Source organism: Pseudophryne corroboree, chromosome 9 (assembly GCF_028390025.1).
Source record: "Pseudophryne corroboree isolate aPseCor3 chromosome 9, aPseCor3.hap2, whole genome shotgun sequence".
In the NCBI taxonomy this organism is placed as follows: Eukaryota; Metazoa; Chordata; class Amphibia; order Anura; family Myobatrachidae; genus Pseudophryne; species Pseudophryne corroboree.
The window spans coordinates 260,937,848-260,958,466 of NC_086452.1; the positions used below are offsets into that span (position 1 = coordinate 260,937,848).

Below are 20,619 nucleotides of genomic sequence, written 5' to 3' on the forward strand. Positions count from 1 at the left end.
ATATGGCATTAGCCGCTGACCCTTTTCTTGTCGTGAGAGTGGTGTATGTGGCTACTAACCGTTGTCGTCTCTTTTCCTGCTACTGCATTGGGCTGGTTAACTAAACTGAGCTCCTGTGCTGGGAGGCGGGGTGATATAGGAGGCGGCGCTGTGCATTCTGGGAACAGTCAAAGCTTTGAGCCTGTTGGTGTCTCGGATCAAGATCCTACTCTACACCCCATTGTCCAGCCTTGTGGAGCCCAGTGTACCTCGCAGAAAGAGTTTTAACAAGGGTAAGTTCTTACCATAAAACTCGTTATCGTAGTCCGTAGAGGATGCTGGGCGCAAGCCCAGCGCTTCGTTTTTCCTGCAGTGGTTATTTTGTTCAGTACTGCCTGGTTCCTAGGTAAGTTCTGCGTAATTTGCTGTTTTAGTACTGTTTCAGCTGTTGCGGAATTTATCCGACATGTTGGCCGGATTTGCCTTGTTGTGTGAGATGGTATGAATCTTGCCAGTATCTGTATTTCCTTCTCGAAGTATGTCGTCTCCTCTGGCACAGTTTCTAGACTGAGTCTAGTAGGAGGGTCATAGAGGGAGGAGCCAGCCCACACTCTCAAACTCTTAAAGTGCCAGAGTGCAAATCTAAAGCACTTTGAGTCCTGCTGGGAGAAAAGTGCTATAAAAATAATAGTCTCAGCTGTGACGTGACATGATTTGTGGTTTATATGGGCTGCGTGGTTGGGTGTTTTTCAGACATGGATGACTGGGTTTTGTGGGATCTACTCTGCCTTATTGCAAAAAGTTTGGCAGTACATAAAGACAGCCATGTCATAATAAAAAGGAATTACACTCAGTAAGTTTGAAAAAAATAAATGGTTAACCACAGGTATTATATATAGATAATGAGGAGTTGTCTGAGTTGTGCTGTGGCCTTGACATGTGATGGAGAGAGGTAGTTCCTCCAAAGACCAGGGGCATACTTACAGCTGTACATAATGATTAAATATGTAATATAATTATATTAATATGATAGTTTCTGCATTTAGTGTTGCTAAGCAGTATGTGTCTGGAATTGTGGGCATTACTTCTGATGGGCTCTAGAATGCAGTAGTTAATATTTATTTCTGCTGCGGGGTACACTGGGCTCCACAGGGAATGACATTGGGGTGTAGAGTAGGATCTTGATCCGAGGCACCAACAGGCTCAAAGCTTGGACTGTTCCCAGAATGCATAGCGCCGCCTCCTCTATAACCCCACCTCCGTGCACAGGAGCTCAGTTTTGTGATTGGTGCCATACAGTAAGCAGGCATACAACAGGGGGGCTGCTCCAGCAGCCCTGAGAAGAAGCTTTTAATGAAAAATGAAGACTACAAGGGCTGCAGCAGAGACACTGACTGTGTTAGATGTCAGACATCTGCTGCAGCTCCATCACCTCCCCCAGCGGCGATGTATACTCCCGCGCCCTGGTTGTCGGGTACTTACAGCAGAGGCTCCGGTTTCTTCCAGTTAGTCACACACACACTACCGCTGTTCTCCTGGATCGCGTGGCCGCACTCAGGGAGGAGGTAAGTGGGTCCCCTCAGCGGGCTGCGTGCGCTTGCGTGGACACTGGCAGTACAGGGAACCCACTAGACCACCAGGGAAAGGGCACAGGTCGGTTTCCTCTCATAAACCGTTTTTATAAGCCCACAGTACCCGGTGGTGAAGTCCAGCAGGGGGATAAGGCTTTGACCTGAAGCCCTTCCCCCAGCCCCAGGATGCCATGTAGAGTAGATGTTCCCGCCCTGGAGCTGCATATCTCTCTCTCTCCCTCACTCCCTGTCAGCGTTTGGGTGCCATTAGGACAAGCTGAGCTGATCCTGGGACTGTTTGGGCAAATCTTCCTCTGTAAAGCCGCCTGCATGTCAGCGCTGTGCATTTTACAGGACACTTAAGTATTCTACATGTCTGCTGACGGTGTTGGTTAAGAGAGAGTACATTTAGTCAGGGTTATTTAGTACAAGTACCCTGTGATATACATCCAGTCTTTTACTGTGCATTGTTATATCTATTGACTGTATAGCTATACTTAGTACTACTTTGTATTGCTAGTCCAGTGCAGTTTTGTTGCATGTCATAATTTTTGTAATGTGATTGTGTGTGTGCGCATATAGCTGCTGTGTGACCTCCATTTCGTGTATCTCATTCAGATTGCTATCCCTATATTCTATAACCTGAGGGGGCTAAGTGCGTCAGGTTTATCATTTAATATAGGTGTTTTACAAGATATACTTGGTGTGCATTTTTCTCTGTGATTTTTAGTCGCCATATACCTCTTGAATTCCCTGTTTGTGCTGTACACGAGGGGTTTTTATCAGGTAGTGTGCTTCTGATATTGTACTGGGTTGCCCTGCATTGAGCTTTTGGATATGTCAGCTACAAGGGGCAACGGAGCTGGGGCTGATACCACATTGTGTGGTGATGACGCTGCAGACTCATTTGAGGAAAATATAGCAGCTGAGGGTTCAGGTTCTGGGGGCTCCTTACCCCCCAGTGGGATCATTGCAACAGCGGTTCAAAATGACCCGCCTTGGGCTACTTTCTCCACGCTTTTGAATACGCTGGTAACTAGATTAACGCCCCCTATGGGACCTCCTGTGCCGGTACAACCGCTTATGGTCCCCGCGGTTAACCCGCCTTGGGCAGATTAACTGTCTGCTCAGTTACAGCAATTGAACCAATCACTGACTACTCAGAAGTCTAACCCTCGCCCGCCTAAGACCAAGGGGTCCTCTAAGTGGGCCATTACTTCCTCACAATCCACCAACGTCCCAGACACCTCGTCTGATGAGGATGGCGTTTATACTGACCCCACAGATTCTGATCCGGACGCTTCTGATGCGGAATCTGTTTCACAGATGGATGTTCTTGACTTGTTGGAGGCTATCAGGCTCATTCTTCAGATTACTGGTTACCCGGAGCCTGATGCTGCCCCTAAGAAACTGGACAGATTTAAACTTCAGAAAGTGGTTAAACAAGTTTTACCTCATTTTGATCATTTAGTTGACATACGTCAGGAGTCCTGGGAAAATCCAGGAAAGAAATTCACGCCTCACAAGAAGATGCTGGCTCGCTATCCCCTTGCTGCAGAACTAAGTAAAAATTGGGAAACACCCCTGCCAGTGGATTCGCAGGTGGCGCGGCTAGTGGTATCCTCTGCTCTGCCAGTAACTACCATCATGTCTTTGAAAGAACCGACTGATAAGCGTGTGGAGAGTTGTTTAAAGGCGATTTACACCTTAGCAGGTGCTGCACATCGGCCCACCATTGCAGCGACATGGGCTGCAGGGGCTATTGAAGCGTGGGCTCAGGAGTTGGAAGCTGAGATGTCTTCCAACGCTTCTGATCATGCTAGTCAATGCTTATCGTATATTGTCACAGCTTCTCATTACATTAAAGAGGCGGCTTCTGATGCCGGTATTCTGGCGGCCAAGGCTTCTACTACGTCCATACTGGCTCGCCGGATTCTATGGTTGCAGTCCTGGTCCATGGATCTGGACTCTAAGAAAACCCTGGAGGTACTCCCTTTTAAGGGAGACATCCTTTTCGGAGAAGACCTCAACAAGATTGTGGCTGACTTAGCTTCTGCTAGAACAGCTTGTCTACCTAGTACTGCTCCTTTGGTACCGAAGGCTAAGAGTACTTCCTTTCGCTCCTTTAATCCTTCAGGGAAAGCAAAGGGTCAGGCGTACCCGAAACAGGCTCGCACTTCCAAACCCAATAAGCCCAAACGGGCCTGGGCTGCCTGTCAGCCTGCTGCATGATGGGGTTGACTTCAAAGGTATACCCAGGAATGGTTGAAGACCACTTCCGATGCCTGGGTACGGGAAGTCGTCACTCGAGGTTACGCCGTATACTTCAAAAATCATCCCCCTCATCGATTTTTGCCTTACAGACGTCCCTTCGGATCAGGTGAAGGCAAAAACTTTTCATTCGGTGGTACAGTCCCTCCTGGACACAGGAGTGGTAGCACAGGTGCCTCTGGCTCAGAGAGGCAAGGGGTTCTATTCACCGCTGTTCCTAGTCCCGAAACCGAATGGGTCTTCCCAGCCCATTCTCAACCTCAAGTCCTTGAACAATTTTGTGAAGGTCTCTAAGTTTCGTATAGGAAACTCTTCGCTCTATTCTGTCATTGGAACCTGGGGATTATATGGTCTCCCTGGACATACAGGATGCTTACCTGCATATTCCCATTGCAATGTCGCATCAGCAATACCTAAGGTTTGCGGTTGGCAACCTCCATTACCAATTTTGCGCGTTCCCTTTTGGTTTGAGAACGGCTCTGCGAGTCTTCACCAAGGTCATGGCGTTAATGACTGCTGTGCTCCACCGTCAAGGGGTCAGGATCCTACCGTACCCGGACGACTTGTTGATCCTGGCAAATTCCCCAGAAATTCTCTTACACCATCTGGATCTGACTATCCAGTTTCTGTGGCTCATCAACTGGAAGAAATCTTCCCTGGTCCCTGCTCAGAGCATGGTGCACATGAGGGCGTTGTTGGACACTCCCAACCAGCGGTTTTTTTTTGTCTCAGGAGAAAGTCCTGAAGCTTCAGGACAGGATTCGATGCTTCCCATCTCGTCCGCAAGTGTCAATACATTCGGCAATGCAAGTGCTAGGTTTCATGGTGTCGGCTTTTGACGTGGTGGAGTACGCTCAATTCCATTCCCGCCCTCTGCAGAAGCTGATTCTTGCCAAGTGGGACCGCCTGCCTCACCAGATCAGGTCTCAAATGATCTCCTGGTCTCCAGAGGTCCGTCTGTCACTGAGCTGTGGCTTCAGGACCAACGATTGAGCAGGGGTCATCCCAACTGGGTCCTTCTGATGACGGATGCCAGTATGAGAGGTTGGGGCGCGGTGTTGGAGCAACACTCCCTTCAGGGTCGTGGACCGAGGAGGAGTCTCTCCTCCCGATAAACATTCTGGAATTGCGGGCAGTGTTCAACCCGTTGAATTTAGCCCAGCATTTAATACGGAACAGACCTGTTCAATTACAGTCTGACAACGCCACCATGGTGGCGTACATCAATCAAGGCGGCACTCGAAGCCCCATGGCAGTGAGGGAAGTATCAAGGATTCTTCAGTTGGCGGAACGCCATCTGCCAGCCATATCGCCAGTATTCATTCCGGGGGTCCTAAACTGGGAAGCGGACTTTCTCAGTCGTTGGGATGTACACGCCGGAGAGTGGAGCCTCCATCCAGAAGTGTTTCAACTCCTCGTGGACAGGTGGGGCCTTCCAGATGTGAACTTGATGGCGTCTCGACACAATCACAAGGTTCCTGTCTTCGTAGCAAAGACAAGGGATCCTCTAGCAGCGTTCGTGGACGCACTGGCAATTCCCTGGAACTTTCAGCTGCCATACGTGTTCCCTCCGGTGTCACTCCTGCCCAGAGTATTAAGGAAGTTCAAGCAAGAAGGAGGACTCCTGCTTCTGATCGCTCCCACGTGGCCCAGACGGCATTGAGACCTTCAGGGTCTCTCGATAGAGCGTCCCCTTCTACTTCCACAGCGCCCAGATCTCCTTGTTCAGGGCCCCTGTGTTTATCAGGATTTAGCCCGGTTGGCTTTGACGGCGTGGCTCTTGAAGCTTCCGTCTTGAGGGCCAAAGGGTTTTCTGAGGCGGTCATTCAAACTATGTTGAAGGCCCGGAAACCGGCTTCTGCTCGGATTTACCATAGGGTCTGGTTTTCTTACTTTGCTTGGTGCGCATCTAACAATCATGACGCTTACAAGTTTAGTACGGCCAAACTTTTGGCCTTTCTACAACAGGGCCTGGACTTGGGCCTTCGTCTGGCCTCCATCAAGGTTCATATTTCTGCCTTGTCCGTATGGTTCCAGAGAAACATTGCGACGTTACCTGATGTAAATATGTTCACTCAGGGTGTGTTGTGGATTCAACCTCCCTAAGTCCCGCCTGTGGTCCCTTGGGACTTGTCGGTGGTTTTGGAGGCGTTGCAAGGGTCTCCGTTTGAGCCGCTTGAATCTGCAGACCTTAAGTGGCTTTCTCTTAAGGTGGTGTTTCTGCTGGCTATTGCCTCGGCTAGACGGGTGTCGGATTTGGATGCCTTATCTTGTAGGTCACCATATCTGATTTTTCACCGTGATTGGGCGGTTCTTAGAACACGTCCCGTGTATTTACCTAAGGTGGTGTCTTCTTTCCACCTTAATCAGAAGATTATGGTTCCGGCCTTTGCCTCTCCTGAATTGTCTTCCAAAGAGCGGTCTTTGGATGTGGTACGGGCTCTCCATATCTACGTGAAGAGCTGCCTCCATCAGGAAGTCGGATTCTCTTTGTTCTGTTTGGTTTTCACAAACGTGACTGGCCTGCTCACACGCAGACCCTAGCCATATGGATTAGAATGGTGATTGCACATGCTTATGTACAGGCTGGCCTTCCAGCTCCTGCTATCATAAAGGCCCATTCTACTCGGTTGGTTGGACCTTCTTGGGCGGCCCGCCGTGGTGCGACCCTTGAACAATTGTGCAAGGAGGCTACGTTGTCCTCAGTGAACACGTTCATAAGGTTTTATGCCTTTGATACTTCCTCCCAGGATGCTTCCTTTGGACGCCGGGTTCTTGTGCCCGCTACAGTGCGTCCCCTCCCATAAGGAACTGCTTTAGGACATCCCGATGCCATTCCCTGTGGAGCCCAGTGTACCCCGCAGCAGAAAACGAGATTTATGGTAAGAACTTGCGGTTGATAAATCTTTCTGCGAGGTACACTGGGCTCCACAGGGCGCCCACCCTGACGCACTTGGCTTCTTTGGGTTGGTATGGCATCTGACACTTTCTCCTGTCGTGAGAATGTAGTGTACAGATGGGTCCATGGTTATCTTGGCAAGTTTGCTGCGCCTAGGCACAACATGGTTTATTAACATAAACCCTTCATCTATTGTTCTCAGCTGCAATACAATACAGAGAACAATACAGCATGGTATTAAGTCCGACTGCCCAGTCTCAGTTAATCCTATTGAAGGTCAAGATAAACATGGATCCATCTGTATGTGGCTACTAATAGTTGTCTTCTCTTTTGCCTGCTACTGCATTGGACTGGTTAACAAAAACTGAGCTCCTGTGCATGGAGGCAGGGTTATAGAAGAGGCTGCACTATGCATTCTGGGAACAGTCAAAGCTTTGAGCCTTTTGGTGCCTTGGATCAAGATCCTACTCTACACCCCAATGTCATTCCCTGTGGAGCCCAGTGTACCTCGCAGAAAGAGATTTAACAACGATAAGTTCTTACCATAAATCTCGTTTTCATTGTGCATGTGATCAAAAATGACCACCCTTCCTTCCTGAATAAACTGCCAGGTTTACTATAAGCCTTTAAGGAAAGCCAATTGTTCTGCATGTCTTGATGATTAGGAAAATGAGTGTTAATGAGCTCTGAGACCACAAGCACCAGCTAACGCACTGTTTTAGGAAAAGCTGCTTTAAGTGTATCTCACAGCACCACTCTGGAGGAATCGCTTTACTGTCAAGGCAGGGAATCTTTTAATGGGCGTGTCCTGTTTCTATTTAAAGGAGCATGCTGTTGGGAAGGAAGTCTGTTCAGTTTTCTTTCTAATTAAGCCAAGATGCTTGTCCATGCAGATAAGTGATCAGCCTAAACTACCTGTTTCTAGTCTGCTGTCTAAAGAGCAAAATAGCTAAAGTATAAATTAATTTTACATAAAAAAATTTTTGTAGATTTTATAGCTATAGAGTTCACAAAATAGAGCAGCAGATTCTAGTCACTTTATTGCTACATTTACACATTGATCTACATTGATTTACACATTGTATCCACACATCTTCATTGATCTAAGAAGCACTGCAATCCAAGCACTGTAAGCGTGTGTACACACGGTGAGATAGTTTCTTTCGATTTTGACTATATAGTCAAAATCGCAAGAAAAGTTAGTGCAGATCGCAAGGTGAAAGTCACCTTGCGATCCCAATGCGCGGTCCCGCCAGGTCGGCATCGCAAGAAAAGATAGACTGTGCAGGCAAGTCAATCCTTGCTAGATCGGTGTACTATCTAGTTCATCTCACATGTCAATGACATCTCTAACTCATTTTGTCAGTGTAGTCTCTTGGCATTGTGAAGACCTTGTTTTTATTGTGTTCTAATTTGTTTTTAGATTATACCTTTGAATACATTTCTCCATCATGTTGTTAATCTCAATAATGCATTCATTAGGATTACTTCTAATTCTTGGAACTCTCACATTGGGAGTCTGGTAGACCATTCTTCAAACTCTTAGGTTGGAAGCTGTCTGCTTAGGTAGGTTCTTATCTGTGGGTTTAGGATATAACAAAGTTTTAACAGATGTGCCTATTTTAGGGATTTGTATGTCAAGATAACTTAGTGTTGTGTCATTGGTTGAATATGTGAATGTTACAGACAGCCTTGTAAAATTGTGTATTTGCATCATTTTGTAAAATGGTTTTACTAGTGCCTGTCCACAGTACCAAAAGGGCATCTGTGTACTTTTAGTATAAATATTGTTCTTGATATGTGGTTTAATAAAAAGCACCTCAAGCTCAGTATTGAGCATATGCAGGCATGGGCGTACAATGGGGCCACATATGAAAACAGAAATTCCTGCCAAAAAAAAAAAAAAAATATATATATATATATATATATATATATATATATATATATATATATATATATATATATATATATGTATGTGTGTTGAGTATCCCATATCCGAATATTCCGAAATACAGACTTTTTTGAGGGAGAGGGAGATAGTAAAACCTTTGTTTTTTGATGGCTCAATGTACACAAACTTTGTTTAATACACAAAGTTATTAAAAATATTGTATTAAATGACCTTCAGGCTGTGTGTATAAGGTGTATATGAAACATAAATGAATTGTGTGAATGTAGACACACTTTGTTTAATGCACAAAGTTATAAAAAATATTGGCTAAAATTACCTTCAGGCTGTGTGTATAAGGTGTATATGTAATATAAATGCATCCTGTGCTTAGATTTAGGTCCCATCACCATGATATCTCATTATGGTATGCACTTATTCCAAAATACGGAAAAATCCCATATCCTTTGGATAAGGGAGACTCAACCTGTATGTATGTATGTATGTATGTATGTATATATGTATGTATGTGTATATATATATATATATATCTATATATATATATATATATATATATCAAAACCAAAATAGATGCGGAGGCGCCCAGGTGACACTCGGAATTGCACTACCAAAGCACGTGGTAGAGAATTTATAATTAATATAAAATTAATTCAATGAATTGACACTCCTCTTAAAAACGAGTGGCAGCAACCTTAAACAGAAGAACATGTGCTTGGAACACACACATATAATGAGATTTAAAAAATGGAGATAAGGGCGCCTTCTAGTGTCTAGATAAATAAATATAGTGTATACCCAATGTGAAAGGAAAAGTGGACACTACTTATCTGGGACACGTATTTCTCTTCGGTCACGAGACCAATATTGGTACATAAAAGAGATAAAGGAAATATGACATAGCGCGTACCGTTTTTATACCATTAATCAGCAAAAATATGGTTGTATATAAAAAACCTTATAGGGATGAACAAATCCCATAATTTAAAATCCACAGCCAGGGATAAAAGGTTTTTACAAATTTTAATACAACACATAAAAACAAATGGTAGAAGTGTGAGCGTACAATATATAAAATTCAGTCAGGCTTATCTGTCCACATGGAAAACTGGTATGTCAAATATTTTTCATATAGACCATACAAATAGTAACAATGCAAACGTACAAGAAATAAATATATATTAGGCTTATCTGTCCTTATAGGAGGTTCAGGTACAGCAGTCCCAACGCGTTTCGTCAATATTCAGACTTCATCATGGGGATAAGGTCAGTGAGCTAGGGAGCTCAATTTATACCTGCAGAGAATGGGAACCTAGCACATGGCCAAGTGATTGATGACATCACTTCCTGTTAGGGAAAAATTTCAATATAACCAGTTTTAGCTAATGTATGGGGCTTTAATCGATGGCATGTGTTTAAAGTTGCTATATATATATATAATTTTTTTCTTTTTTTTTTTTCTTTTAACATCAATTCTAATGGCTCCGAAAAGAAGCTTACTTTTAGAAGGGAGAAGCTTACTTTCTTGTAGATCTGATTGTTGTAAATAAAATGCCTAGTGGCCGCTAAATGTCAATACTGTGGAATACATATGTACAGATTCACAACATCTACACAACATAGAAGACAGTTCAAGGAATGAAGTAATCTGTTCAAATGTATTTATCAAGGTAGTTGTATCCTTCCGAAAAGCTGGTTCATTTTGTATACAGTCTTGAAAGTATGCATCCAAATAAACTAAAATTGGTTGAAAGCTATCCCTGGGCAGATATAATAGGATATCTGAATATTGTAACTGTATTCTTTAGTTGCATATTATTGTCCAAAACACAAAACATGCAATGCCATTTCTAATCTAATTTTTTTACCATTATTTGCCAGTATGATTTTTTTTCCCCCTCCTGAATAATGTGTGCCCCCCTTGTGTACTGTATTTAATTGACATACCTTTACAAAACATTCACATTTTGGAGGCGAATTAACAGTTAAATTATGTCTTTTATCCAGTTTCGATGGACGGGTTGTAGCAAAATTGCCATTTGTTCCCCTCTCCTATATTCAAGGACTGTCTCATCGAAACTTGTTGGGGGAGGATTATACAGATTGCTCCTTTATATTCCTGTACATACTTTGTACAATGTCCATTCGTCAGGTACGTAGAAAGCTATTCTAAATAACTTTGTTTTTGTTGCAGAGCTTCACTAATAAAGCCATATGATACATTATTGTACATAAGTCTAAAGAAGTATTCACAGACCAGTGTTCCTGTTGATTTGGAAGCTGCAGCCTAACTGGTGGCTGCACAGTAATCCAATACACTGTGGGCTGGATTTACTATTGTGTGGTTTGTCGGTGGCTTTGATGTATTTAAAGCGCAACAGAAAAAAATACTAAAACAGGCTTTGACAAACTACGGACTAGATTACTTATTATTATTATTATTATTATTATGCACACTTTCTTTTCTTACCTTCTTAAAGTACTGTTTATACCTACAGTAGCTTATGTAGTATACAGGTAGAATACAATGCTTCATACCAGAAATTGGTCCAATTATTATTTGTTTGTAAGGAACCATAAAAAGTGGAGAAACCGGGGACAAACGATGTACACCCAATAGGGCCAGTTCACTTCCTCATGCTGTAACATGACGCAACATCACCCATACCTACAGCAGCACAACATCGTAGATTATCCTGCACAACCCTTCGCACATCATTCTGGCAGCACATCTTGGGCATTGCTTCAACATCCCATGGAATGGCCCACAATAAATGCAGACATTCTGCACACATACAGTGTGTTTATTTCTAATCTCCAATATATAATGTTGCACACATTAAACCATGGTTGTATTCCCAGCATTCCTCACCCTTGTTTTGGAAATTGAACTAGCATCAGTTCAGCCCAGATAACCTGCACTATCATAACATGTAAAGGTGGCACCTATTTCTTCTCAAATAGTTAATAAGAGTTAACTAAACTGAAGTTGGCTGTTAAGCCTCATTCAGGCGCAGCTCGCCTGACAGGCACCGCAAAGCTGTTCTCGCTCCCCTCTCGTCCCCAAGGGGGCGCAGGGGCCTTTCCCTCCTAGTACCTTCCTATCTCTAGGTCAGTGATGGCTAACCTTGACATTCCAGCTGTTGTTGAACTACACATCCCAGAATGTCCTGCTACAGTTTTGCTATTTGGCCTTGCTAAAACTGATGCATGGCATGCTGGGATGTGTAATTCAACAACAGCTGGAGTGTCAAGGTTAGCCATCACTGCTCTAGGTGCTGTTCAAAAACCCCCTAGTCAGTTTTCCCGCCGCCTGCTTGGAGTGCAGTAGTGACCATCCTAGCCTTCCAGGCACACTGCGCCCAACCTCCTCCGACTTTTGAAGGTTCGTTTTTCCTTTTATTATCATCTATTAATTGTTTCTCTAGCTCCATTTTATGAATGAAAATTATAAAGGTTGTAGATATTTTGTGGGAATATGTAGGTTTGTCCAGGGTGGCCTCTCGGCACACTGCGCCCAAACTTATACTCGTGTTCGTGTTTTCTCTTTTTTTGCTTCAGATTTTCTGATGAAATGGCCCATAAAACCTACGATTTCTCTTTGTACGTCCTAATGAAGGTCACTGATCACTTTAATGGTGTGTACACACGGTGAGATCCTTGCTGTGCCCTGTTTTCATTTTGCGATTTCCCCTGAACTCCCCGGAGCCGAGCACCACCGATTTTGACTAACTTTTCTTGAGATATGGACTGTGTGTGCTTACGAATTTGGCTTATGTGAGATGAAATAGATAGTACACCGATCTAGCACGGATTGACTTGCCTGCACAGTTTATCTTTTCTTGCGATACTGACCTGGCGGGACCGCGCATCGGGATCGAAACGGCATCGCAAGTGGCATAACACCTTGCGGTTTGCACTAACTTTTCTTGCGTTTTTGACTATATAGTCAAAATCGAAAGAAAAAATCTAAGTGTGTACACACCATTACAGCGTTAGAATTTAGTTACTTAGGTGCTAATGTTGATTTTCTAACAGGTGCCTGTCGGGTGCACTGTGCCTGAGCCCGGGAGTCCCAGAGGTGCGCCTGACGGAGGGTTAAGTCATGCTGGCCATACACCAGACAAGCTTTCACTAACCATCCAACTTGTCTGTCCAACTAAAATGATGCTGCACACACCTAATCAACTTTATCAGCAGACCAGCCAACTTCTGTCCAGCTAGTGATGTCAGTGTCTGCCTACTGCTGTATGTTTTGTGTGGTGACAGTGTGAGGGATTAGTAGAGGACGCTGTGTAGTGACAGTATGAAGGAGTCGTAAGCCGATTTTGTAGTGTGGGTGTTGTATAGCATTTTGTAGTGTGGGTGTTGTGTAGCAGGAAATACTGTGTGGGATTTTTAAGAAAACTAGAGCAGGAAATAAGTAGCGTTTCCTTATCTGATGCTGAATTTCATTCTATATTGTAAGAAAAATTACACGCAGTTTAGTAAGTAGCATAACTTCAGGTGAAACCAAAGAAAACAAATGTTTACATTAAAGGATACATTTTATGCAAGACCACTAAAATAAATGTGTCCTTTTTAGTAGCACACAACTGATTCAGATATTTATCATACATGGGCTATAGCAATTGTGTAATAGTTCCCACAGAATGTATTACTTTAAAGAAAATCCGTAATGATTTAATTTATGTGTCACATATTTGTGTTTTATGAATGTAAACTTGCCAGGAAGAAATAGGTTGTTTGTCCTTGGGTAAAGCAGGCTGTAAATACTACCCACCCCTCACCAGCTATCACTTAGATACTGTTGTTCCAGAATTTTGTTACCTTTCACTTATGGGGATCTTGAAAGCAGTGATGGAGGCCAAGCTGAGACATGTAATGCAGGACTTCTGGCTGCTTATTTCTGCCTTCTCTCCTCTACACTAACTAACACAGGAGCAGCAGGTGTAAGTGTTTGAGTGGCAACAGCTCTCATACAGGAGCAACCCTCTGTTACGTGTCAGGTGCTCTAACCACATGGTGCCAGCTCTTGTGCCCCCAGCCCCCTAGGCTGAGTCAGGGCTATATGGATGTAGGATTCCCTCCTCCTGCTCTTGGCACAGGCACCTGAAGCCCATCTGGAAGAGTTATTCATTCTGCACCAACAGCGGTCTCTCATAGAATTTGACGTCAGATGAGAACCACTGGACCTATCTAGTCTACCCCTTTAAAATAGGTGTGAGAAGTGGGATATAATATAATCTAACCACCCAGCACCCCTAATCTAATTTAACTGTACAGCGCCCCTTGTCACTTAATACAAATGCTCAGTTGTGTGCAATCCACAATGCAGACCACTGTATAATACAAATGCACAGCATACCTCATTATAGATGTTCACATAACACTGCACCCTAATCCCTTTATATAAATGCACTGCACCCCATATATAAATGTAGCACACCTCAAAATATAGCTATTCACTTTTTGGGAACACAAGATATAATAGAGTGCATAGAGGCAGACAGTACAGCGGGCATTGTACTTACAATGTTAACTGAAGATGCTTGAAGTACCCAAATACCCATGGGCTTCTGCAAGCCCTCCCCAAAATCTGCTGCAGATCTCCCTCCAGTATATGTACAGTATATGTGTAAAATAAATATATATATATATATATATATATATATACCTTCTTGCACCCCACATCCTGCATTTCACCCAGGAGGCTGTAAATGATCTGGTTGTGAGATGCCCCCTGCCCACACTGCTTCTGAGTCACATTTTCACCCTCAGTCCCCACCGCCGCTGCCCCTCCCATCTGGATCCTGGCCCGATGTACCCCTGTGGCCGTCGAGAGAGCGCTGATACTGCTGCTGGGCTTGCCTCTGCGATTATCTGCAGTTATCTCTGCCTTCTCCATGTTACCAACTGTGGGATTGCTGCAGCTTGCTCCTCCGCATGGCAGTAATAGAATGCCACAGCCTGCTCCTCCTCCACCGATCCTGGGCTGACAGGGACAGCTCGGCAGTGATGGAATGTCGCAGCCTGCTCCTCCTTACGGCTCCTGCACAATCACTGCTGTCTATCCTGGGCTCCTGCTCTGGCGCCAATCCTGGGCTAACGGGGGCATCCTGGCGCAGTAACAAAGTGCCACAGCCTGCTCATCCTGTCAGCTTCTACACCACCAACACTGCTGATATCTGGCTGACAATGGGAGGCTGATGGTGAAAAACTTAGGCAGACACTGCTGGTCAGTGTCAGCCTACTATCATTCAGAACTAGAATGAAAAACACATGTTTAATTTTCCCCAGTAACTGGAACAGCCGCTTTTTGCAGTTTGGGAGCAAATTAATTATTAGGGTTATCGTTTCTCCCACACGATCAAATTATCATTCAACCAGCCAACTAGTTCGCTGGAAGGAACAGTAACTTCCTGCTGTATGGACAGCATTAGAATCCAGCAGGGGCTCTCAAACTACTTTGCTCTAGGACCCCATCTAACAATAAAAATTCTTAAATTGTTACCACAGAATGGCTGCCACAAATGCATGGTCAGCAGACTGTACATGTACAGTAGCACTGCAGAGGCACAAAACAGTTACTGCTAATGTGACCACTTCAATTCTTACACATTGAAGAGACAAGCTCCTTCTGGAGCCCTTGTACCTGCATATGTGGTGTTAATACGTTCATGCGAAAGTTAATTTTCTCTAACGTCCTAGTGGATGCTGGGGACTCCGTCAGGACCATGGGGAATAGCGGGCTCCGCAGGAGACAGGGCACATCTAAAAAGCTTTTTAGGTCACATGGTGTGTACTGGCTCCTCCCCCTATGACCCTCCTCCAAGCCTCAGTTAGGTTTTTGTGCCCGTCCGAGAAGGGTGCAAACTGGATGGCTCTCTTAAGGAGCTGTTTAGTAAAGTTTTTTTTTAGGTTTCTAATCAGTGATTCCTGCTGGCGACAGGATCACTGCAACGAGGGACTTAGGGGAGAGACTTGCAACTCACCTGCGTGCAGGAGGATTGAAGTTTTAGGCTACTGGACACTGAGCTCCAGAGGGAGTCGGAACACAGGTCAGCCTGGGGTTCGTCCCGGAGCCGCGCCGCCGATCCCCCTTACAGACGCTGAAGAAAGACGGCGGAACGGAGGTCCGGAAACAGGCGGCAGAAGACTTCACAGTCTTCAGAGAGGTAGCGCACAGCACTGCAGCTGTGCGCCATTGTTGCTACACGGCTCACTGACACGGTCACGGAGGGTGCAGGGCGCTGCTGGGGGCGCCCTGGGCAGCAATATAAATACCTATTTGGCAAATAAATACATCACATATAGCCATTAAGGCTATATGTATGTATTTAACCCAGGCCAGTTTTCCTAATAACCGGGAGAAAAGCCCGCCGTGAAAGGGGCGGAGCTTATTCTCCTCAGCACTCGGCGCCATTTTCCTGACCAGCTCCGCTGGTGAGGAAGGCTCCCACTCTCCCCTGCACTACAGAAACAGGGTTAAAGAGAAGGGGGGCATAAATTGGCGATATAATTATATATTAAGAGCCCATATATAGAAACAACACCTTCTAGGGTTGTTATATACATTATGGCGCTTTTGGTGTGTGCTGGCAAACTCTCCCTCTGTCTCCCCAAAGGGCTAGTGGGTCCTGTCCTCTATCAGAGCATTCCCTGTATGTGTGTGCTGTAGGTCGGTACGTGTGTGTCGACATGTATGAGGAAAATGTTGGTGAGGAGACGGAGAAAATTGCCTGTAATGGTGATGTCACTCTCTAGGGAGTCGACACCAGAATGGATGGCTTACTTATGGAATTACGTGATAATGTCAACACGCTGCAAGCCGGTTGACGACATGAGACAGCCGGCGGACAAATTAGTATCGGTCCAGGCGTCTCAGACACCGTCAGGGGCTTGTAAAAACGCCCATTTACCTCAGTCGGTCGACAGACACTGACACGGACACTGACCCCAGTGTCGACGGTGAAGAAACAAACGTATTTTTCCTTTAGGGCCACAAGTTACATGTTAAGGGCAATGAAGGAGGTGTTACGTATTTCTGATACCACAAGTACCACAAATAAGGGTATTTTGTAGGGTGGGAAAAAACTACTTGTAGTTTTGCCTAAATCAGATAAATTAAATGAAGTGTGTGATGATACGTGGGGTTCCTCCGACAGAAAGTTATGGGCGGTATACCCTTTTTCCCGCCAGTAGTAAGGGCGAGTTGGAAAACACACCTTAGGGTGGACAAGGCGCTCACACGCTTATAAAAAACATGGCGTTACCGTTTCCAGATACGGCCGCCCTCAAGGAGCCAGCTGATAGGAAGCTGGAAAATATCATAACAGTATATACACACATACTGGTGTTATACTACGACCAGCAATCGCCTCAGCCTGGATGTGCAGCGCTGAGGGGGCTTGGTCGGATTTCCTGACTGAAAATTTTGATACCCTTGACAGGGACAGGATTTTATTGTCTATAGAGCATTTTAAGGATGCATTTCTATATATGTGTGATGCGCAGAGGCATATTTGCATTCTGGCATCAAGAGTAAATGTGATGTACATATCTGCCAGACGAAGACACGACAGTGGTCAGGTGAGGCAGATTCCAGACGGCATATGGAAGTATTGCCGTATAAAGGGGCGGTCCATTGGACCTGGTGGCCATGGCAACAGCTGAAAAATCCACCTTTTGTTACCCCGAGTCACATATTGGCAGAAAAGGACACAGTCTTTTCAGTCTCAGTCCTTTCGTCCCCATACGGGCAGGCGGGCGAAGGCCAGTCATATCTGCCCAGGGGGAGAGGAAAGGGAAGAAGACTGCAGCAAGCAGCTCATTCCCAGGAACAGAAGCTCCTCACGGCTTCTGCCAAGTCCGCAGCATAACGCTGGGGCCGTACAAGCGGACTCAGGTGCGGTAGGGGGTCATCTCAAGAGTTTCAGCAACACTCGCAAGGGAACTCCGGCATCCTACATGTAATATCCCAGGTGTACATTGGAAATTCGAGACGTCTCCCCCTCACACAATTCACAGGCTGTATTCCCAGCAGGTGATAATCAAAGTACCCTTCTTACAACAAGGAAGGGGGTAGTATTCCACACTATATTGTGGTACTGAAGCCAACCGGCTCGGTGAGATCTGAAATATTTGAACACTTACATACAAGCGTTCAAATCAAGATGGAGTCACTCGGAGCAGTGATAGCGAACCAGGAAGAAGGGGACGATATGATGTCACTGGATATCAGGGACGTTTACCTACAGGTCCAAATTTGCCCTTCTCACCAAGGGTACTTCAGGTTCCTGGTACAGAACTGTCACTATCAGTTCAGACGCTGCCGTTTGGATGGTCCACGGCGCCCCGGGTCTTTACCAAGGTAATGGCCGGAATGATGATTTTTCTTAAAAGAAACATGGACGCTTTCCTGATAAGGGCAAGGTCCAGAGAACAGTTGGAGGTCGGAGTAGCACTATCTTAAGTAGTTCTACGACAGCACGAGTGGATTCTAAATATTCCAAAATCGCAGCTTTTTCCGACGACACGTCTACTGTTCCTAGGGAAGATTCTGGACACAGTCCAGAAAAACGTGTTTCTCCCAGTGGAGAAAACCAGGGAGTTATCCGAGCTAATCGGGATCCTCCTAAAACCAGGAAAAGTGTCAGTGCATCATTGCACAAGAGTCCTGGTAAAAATGGTGGCTTATTACGAAGCAATTCCATTCGGCAGATTTCCCGCAAGAACTCTTCAGTGGGATCTGCTGGACAAATGGTCCGGATCGCATCCTCAGATGCATCAGCGGATAACCCTATATCCAAGGAAAAGGGTGTCTCTCCTGTGGTGATTACAGAGTGCTCATCTTCTAGAGGGCCGCAGATTCGGCATTCAGGATTGGATGCCGGTGACCACGGAGGCCAGCCTGAGAGGCTGGGGAACAGTCACACAGGGAAAAAATTTCCAGGGAAGTGTGATTAAGTCTGGAGAATTCTCTCCGCATAAATAAGCTTAGAGCAAATTTATAATGCTCTAAACTTAGCTAGACCTCTGCTTCAAGGTCAGCCGGTATTGATCCAGTGGGATAACATCACGGCAGTCGCCCACGTAAACAGAAGGGCGGCACAAGAAGCAGGAGGGCAGTGAAAACTGCAAGGATTTTTCGCTAGGCGGAAAATCATGTGATAGCACTGTCAGCAGTGTTCTTTCCGGGAGTGGACGACTGGGAAGCAGACTTCCTCAGCAGGCATGACCTCCACCCGGGAGAGTGGAAACTTCATAGGGAAGTTTTTCAACATGATTGTGGACCGTTGGCAAAGACCAAAGGTGGACATGATGGCGTCCCGCCCGAACAAAAACGGGACAGGTATTCCGCCAGGTCATGAGACCTTCAGGCGATAGCTGTGGATGTTCTGGTAACACCGTGGGTGTACCAGTCTGTGTATGTGTTCCCTCCTCTGTTTCTCATAACCAGGGTATTGAGAATTATAAGACATAGAGGAGTATGAACTATACTAGTGGCTCCGGATTGGCCAAGAGGGACTTGGTACCCGGAACTTCAAGAAATGCTCACAGAGGACTAAGGGCCTGGGGAGCTAAGAAGGGACTTGATTCAGCAAGTACCATGTCTATTCCAAGACTTACCGCGGCTGCGTTTGACGGCATGGCGGTTGAATGCCGGATCCTGAGGGGAAAAGGCATTCCATAAGAGGTCATACCTACCCTGGTCAAAGCCAGGAAGGAGGTGACCGCACAACGTCATCACCACATGTGGTGAAAATATGTTGCGTGGGTGAGGCCAGGAAGGCTCCACGACGGAAATTCAACTAGGTCGATTTCTACACTTCCTGAAAACAGGAGTGTTTTGGACCTCAAATTGGGGTTCATTAACATTTAAATTTCGGCCCTGTAGATTTTCTTCCAGAAAGAATTGACTTCTGTTCCTGAAGTCCAGATTGTAAAGGATGTATTGCATATACAGCTTTTTTGTGCCCCTAGGGGCACCGTGAGATCTCAACATAGTGTTGGGATTTCTTAAAATCATATTGGTTTGAACCGCTCAAATCTGTGGATTTGAAATATCTCACATGGAAAGTGACCATGCTGTTGACAAATATCTCACATGGGAAGTGACCATGTTGTTAGCCCTGGCCTCGGCCAGGCGATTGTCAGAATGGGCGGCTTTGTCTTACAAAAGCTCATATTAAAATTTTCCATTTGAACAGGACAGAACTGGGACTCGTCTCCAGTTTCTTCATGAAGGGGTGTCAGCGTTTTCACCTGAAACAACCTCTTGTGGTGCCTGCGGCTACTAGGGACTTGGAGGACTCCAAGTTACTAGACGTGGTCAGGGCCCTAAAAATATATATATATATATATATATATATATATATATATATATATATATATATATATATATATATATATATATATATATATATATAGTTAGGACGGCTGGAGTCAGAAAGTCTGACTTGCTGTTTATACTGTATACACCCAACAAGCTGGGTGCTCATGCTTCTAAGCAGTCTATTGCACGCTGGATTTGTAGTACAATTCAGCTTGCACATTCTGTGGCAGGCCTGCCACAGACTAAATATGTAGATGCCCATTCCACAAGGAAGGTGGGCTCATCCTGGGCGGCTGCCCGAGGAGTCTCGGCATTACAACTTTGCCGAGCAGCTACGTGGTCAGGGGAGAACACGTTTGTAAAATTTTACAAATTTTGATACTCTGGCTAAGGAGGACCTGGAGTTCTCTCATTCGGTGCTGCAGAGTCATCCGCACTCTCCCGCCCGTTTGGGAGCTTTGGTATAATCCCCATGGTCCTGACGGAGTCCCCAGCATCCACTAGGACGTTAGAGAAAATAAGAATTTACTTACCGATAATTCTATTTCTCGTAGTCCGTAGTGGATGCTGGGCGCCCATCCCAAGTGCGGATTGTCTGCAATGCTTGTACATAGTTATTGTTACAAAAATCGGGTTATTACTATTGTTGTGAGCC

The 20,619-nt window shown here is 45.2% G+C and overlaps 1 protein-coding gene across 1 annotated transcript in view; it reads left to right on the forward strand.

Annotated features, from left to right (window-relative positions):
* TMCO1 (transmembrane and coiled-coil domains 1) overlaps positions 1-20,619 on the forward strand; it is a 180,288-nt gene that overhangs the window by 124,560 nt on the left and 35,109 nt on the right. Inside the window, exon 6 of the mRNA XM_063940255.1 lies at positions 10,634-10,778. Coding sequence (XP_063796325.1) covers positions 10,634-10,778 — 145 coding nt within the window. The remainder of the gene's footprint in view (positions 1-10,633; positions 10,779-20,619) is intronic.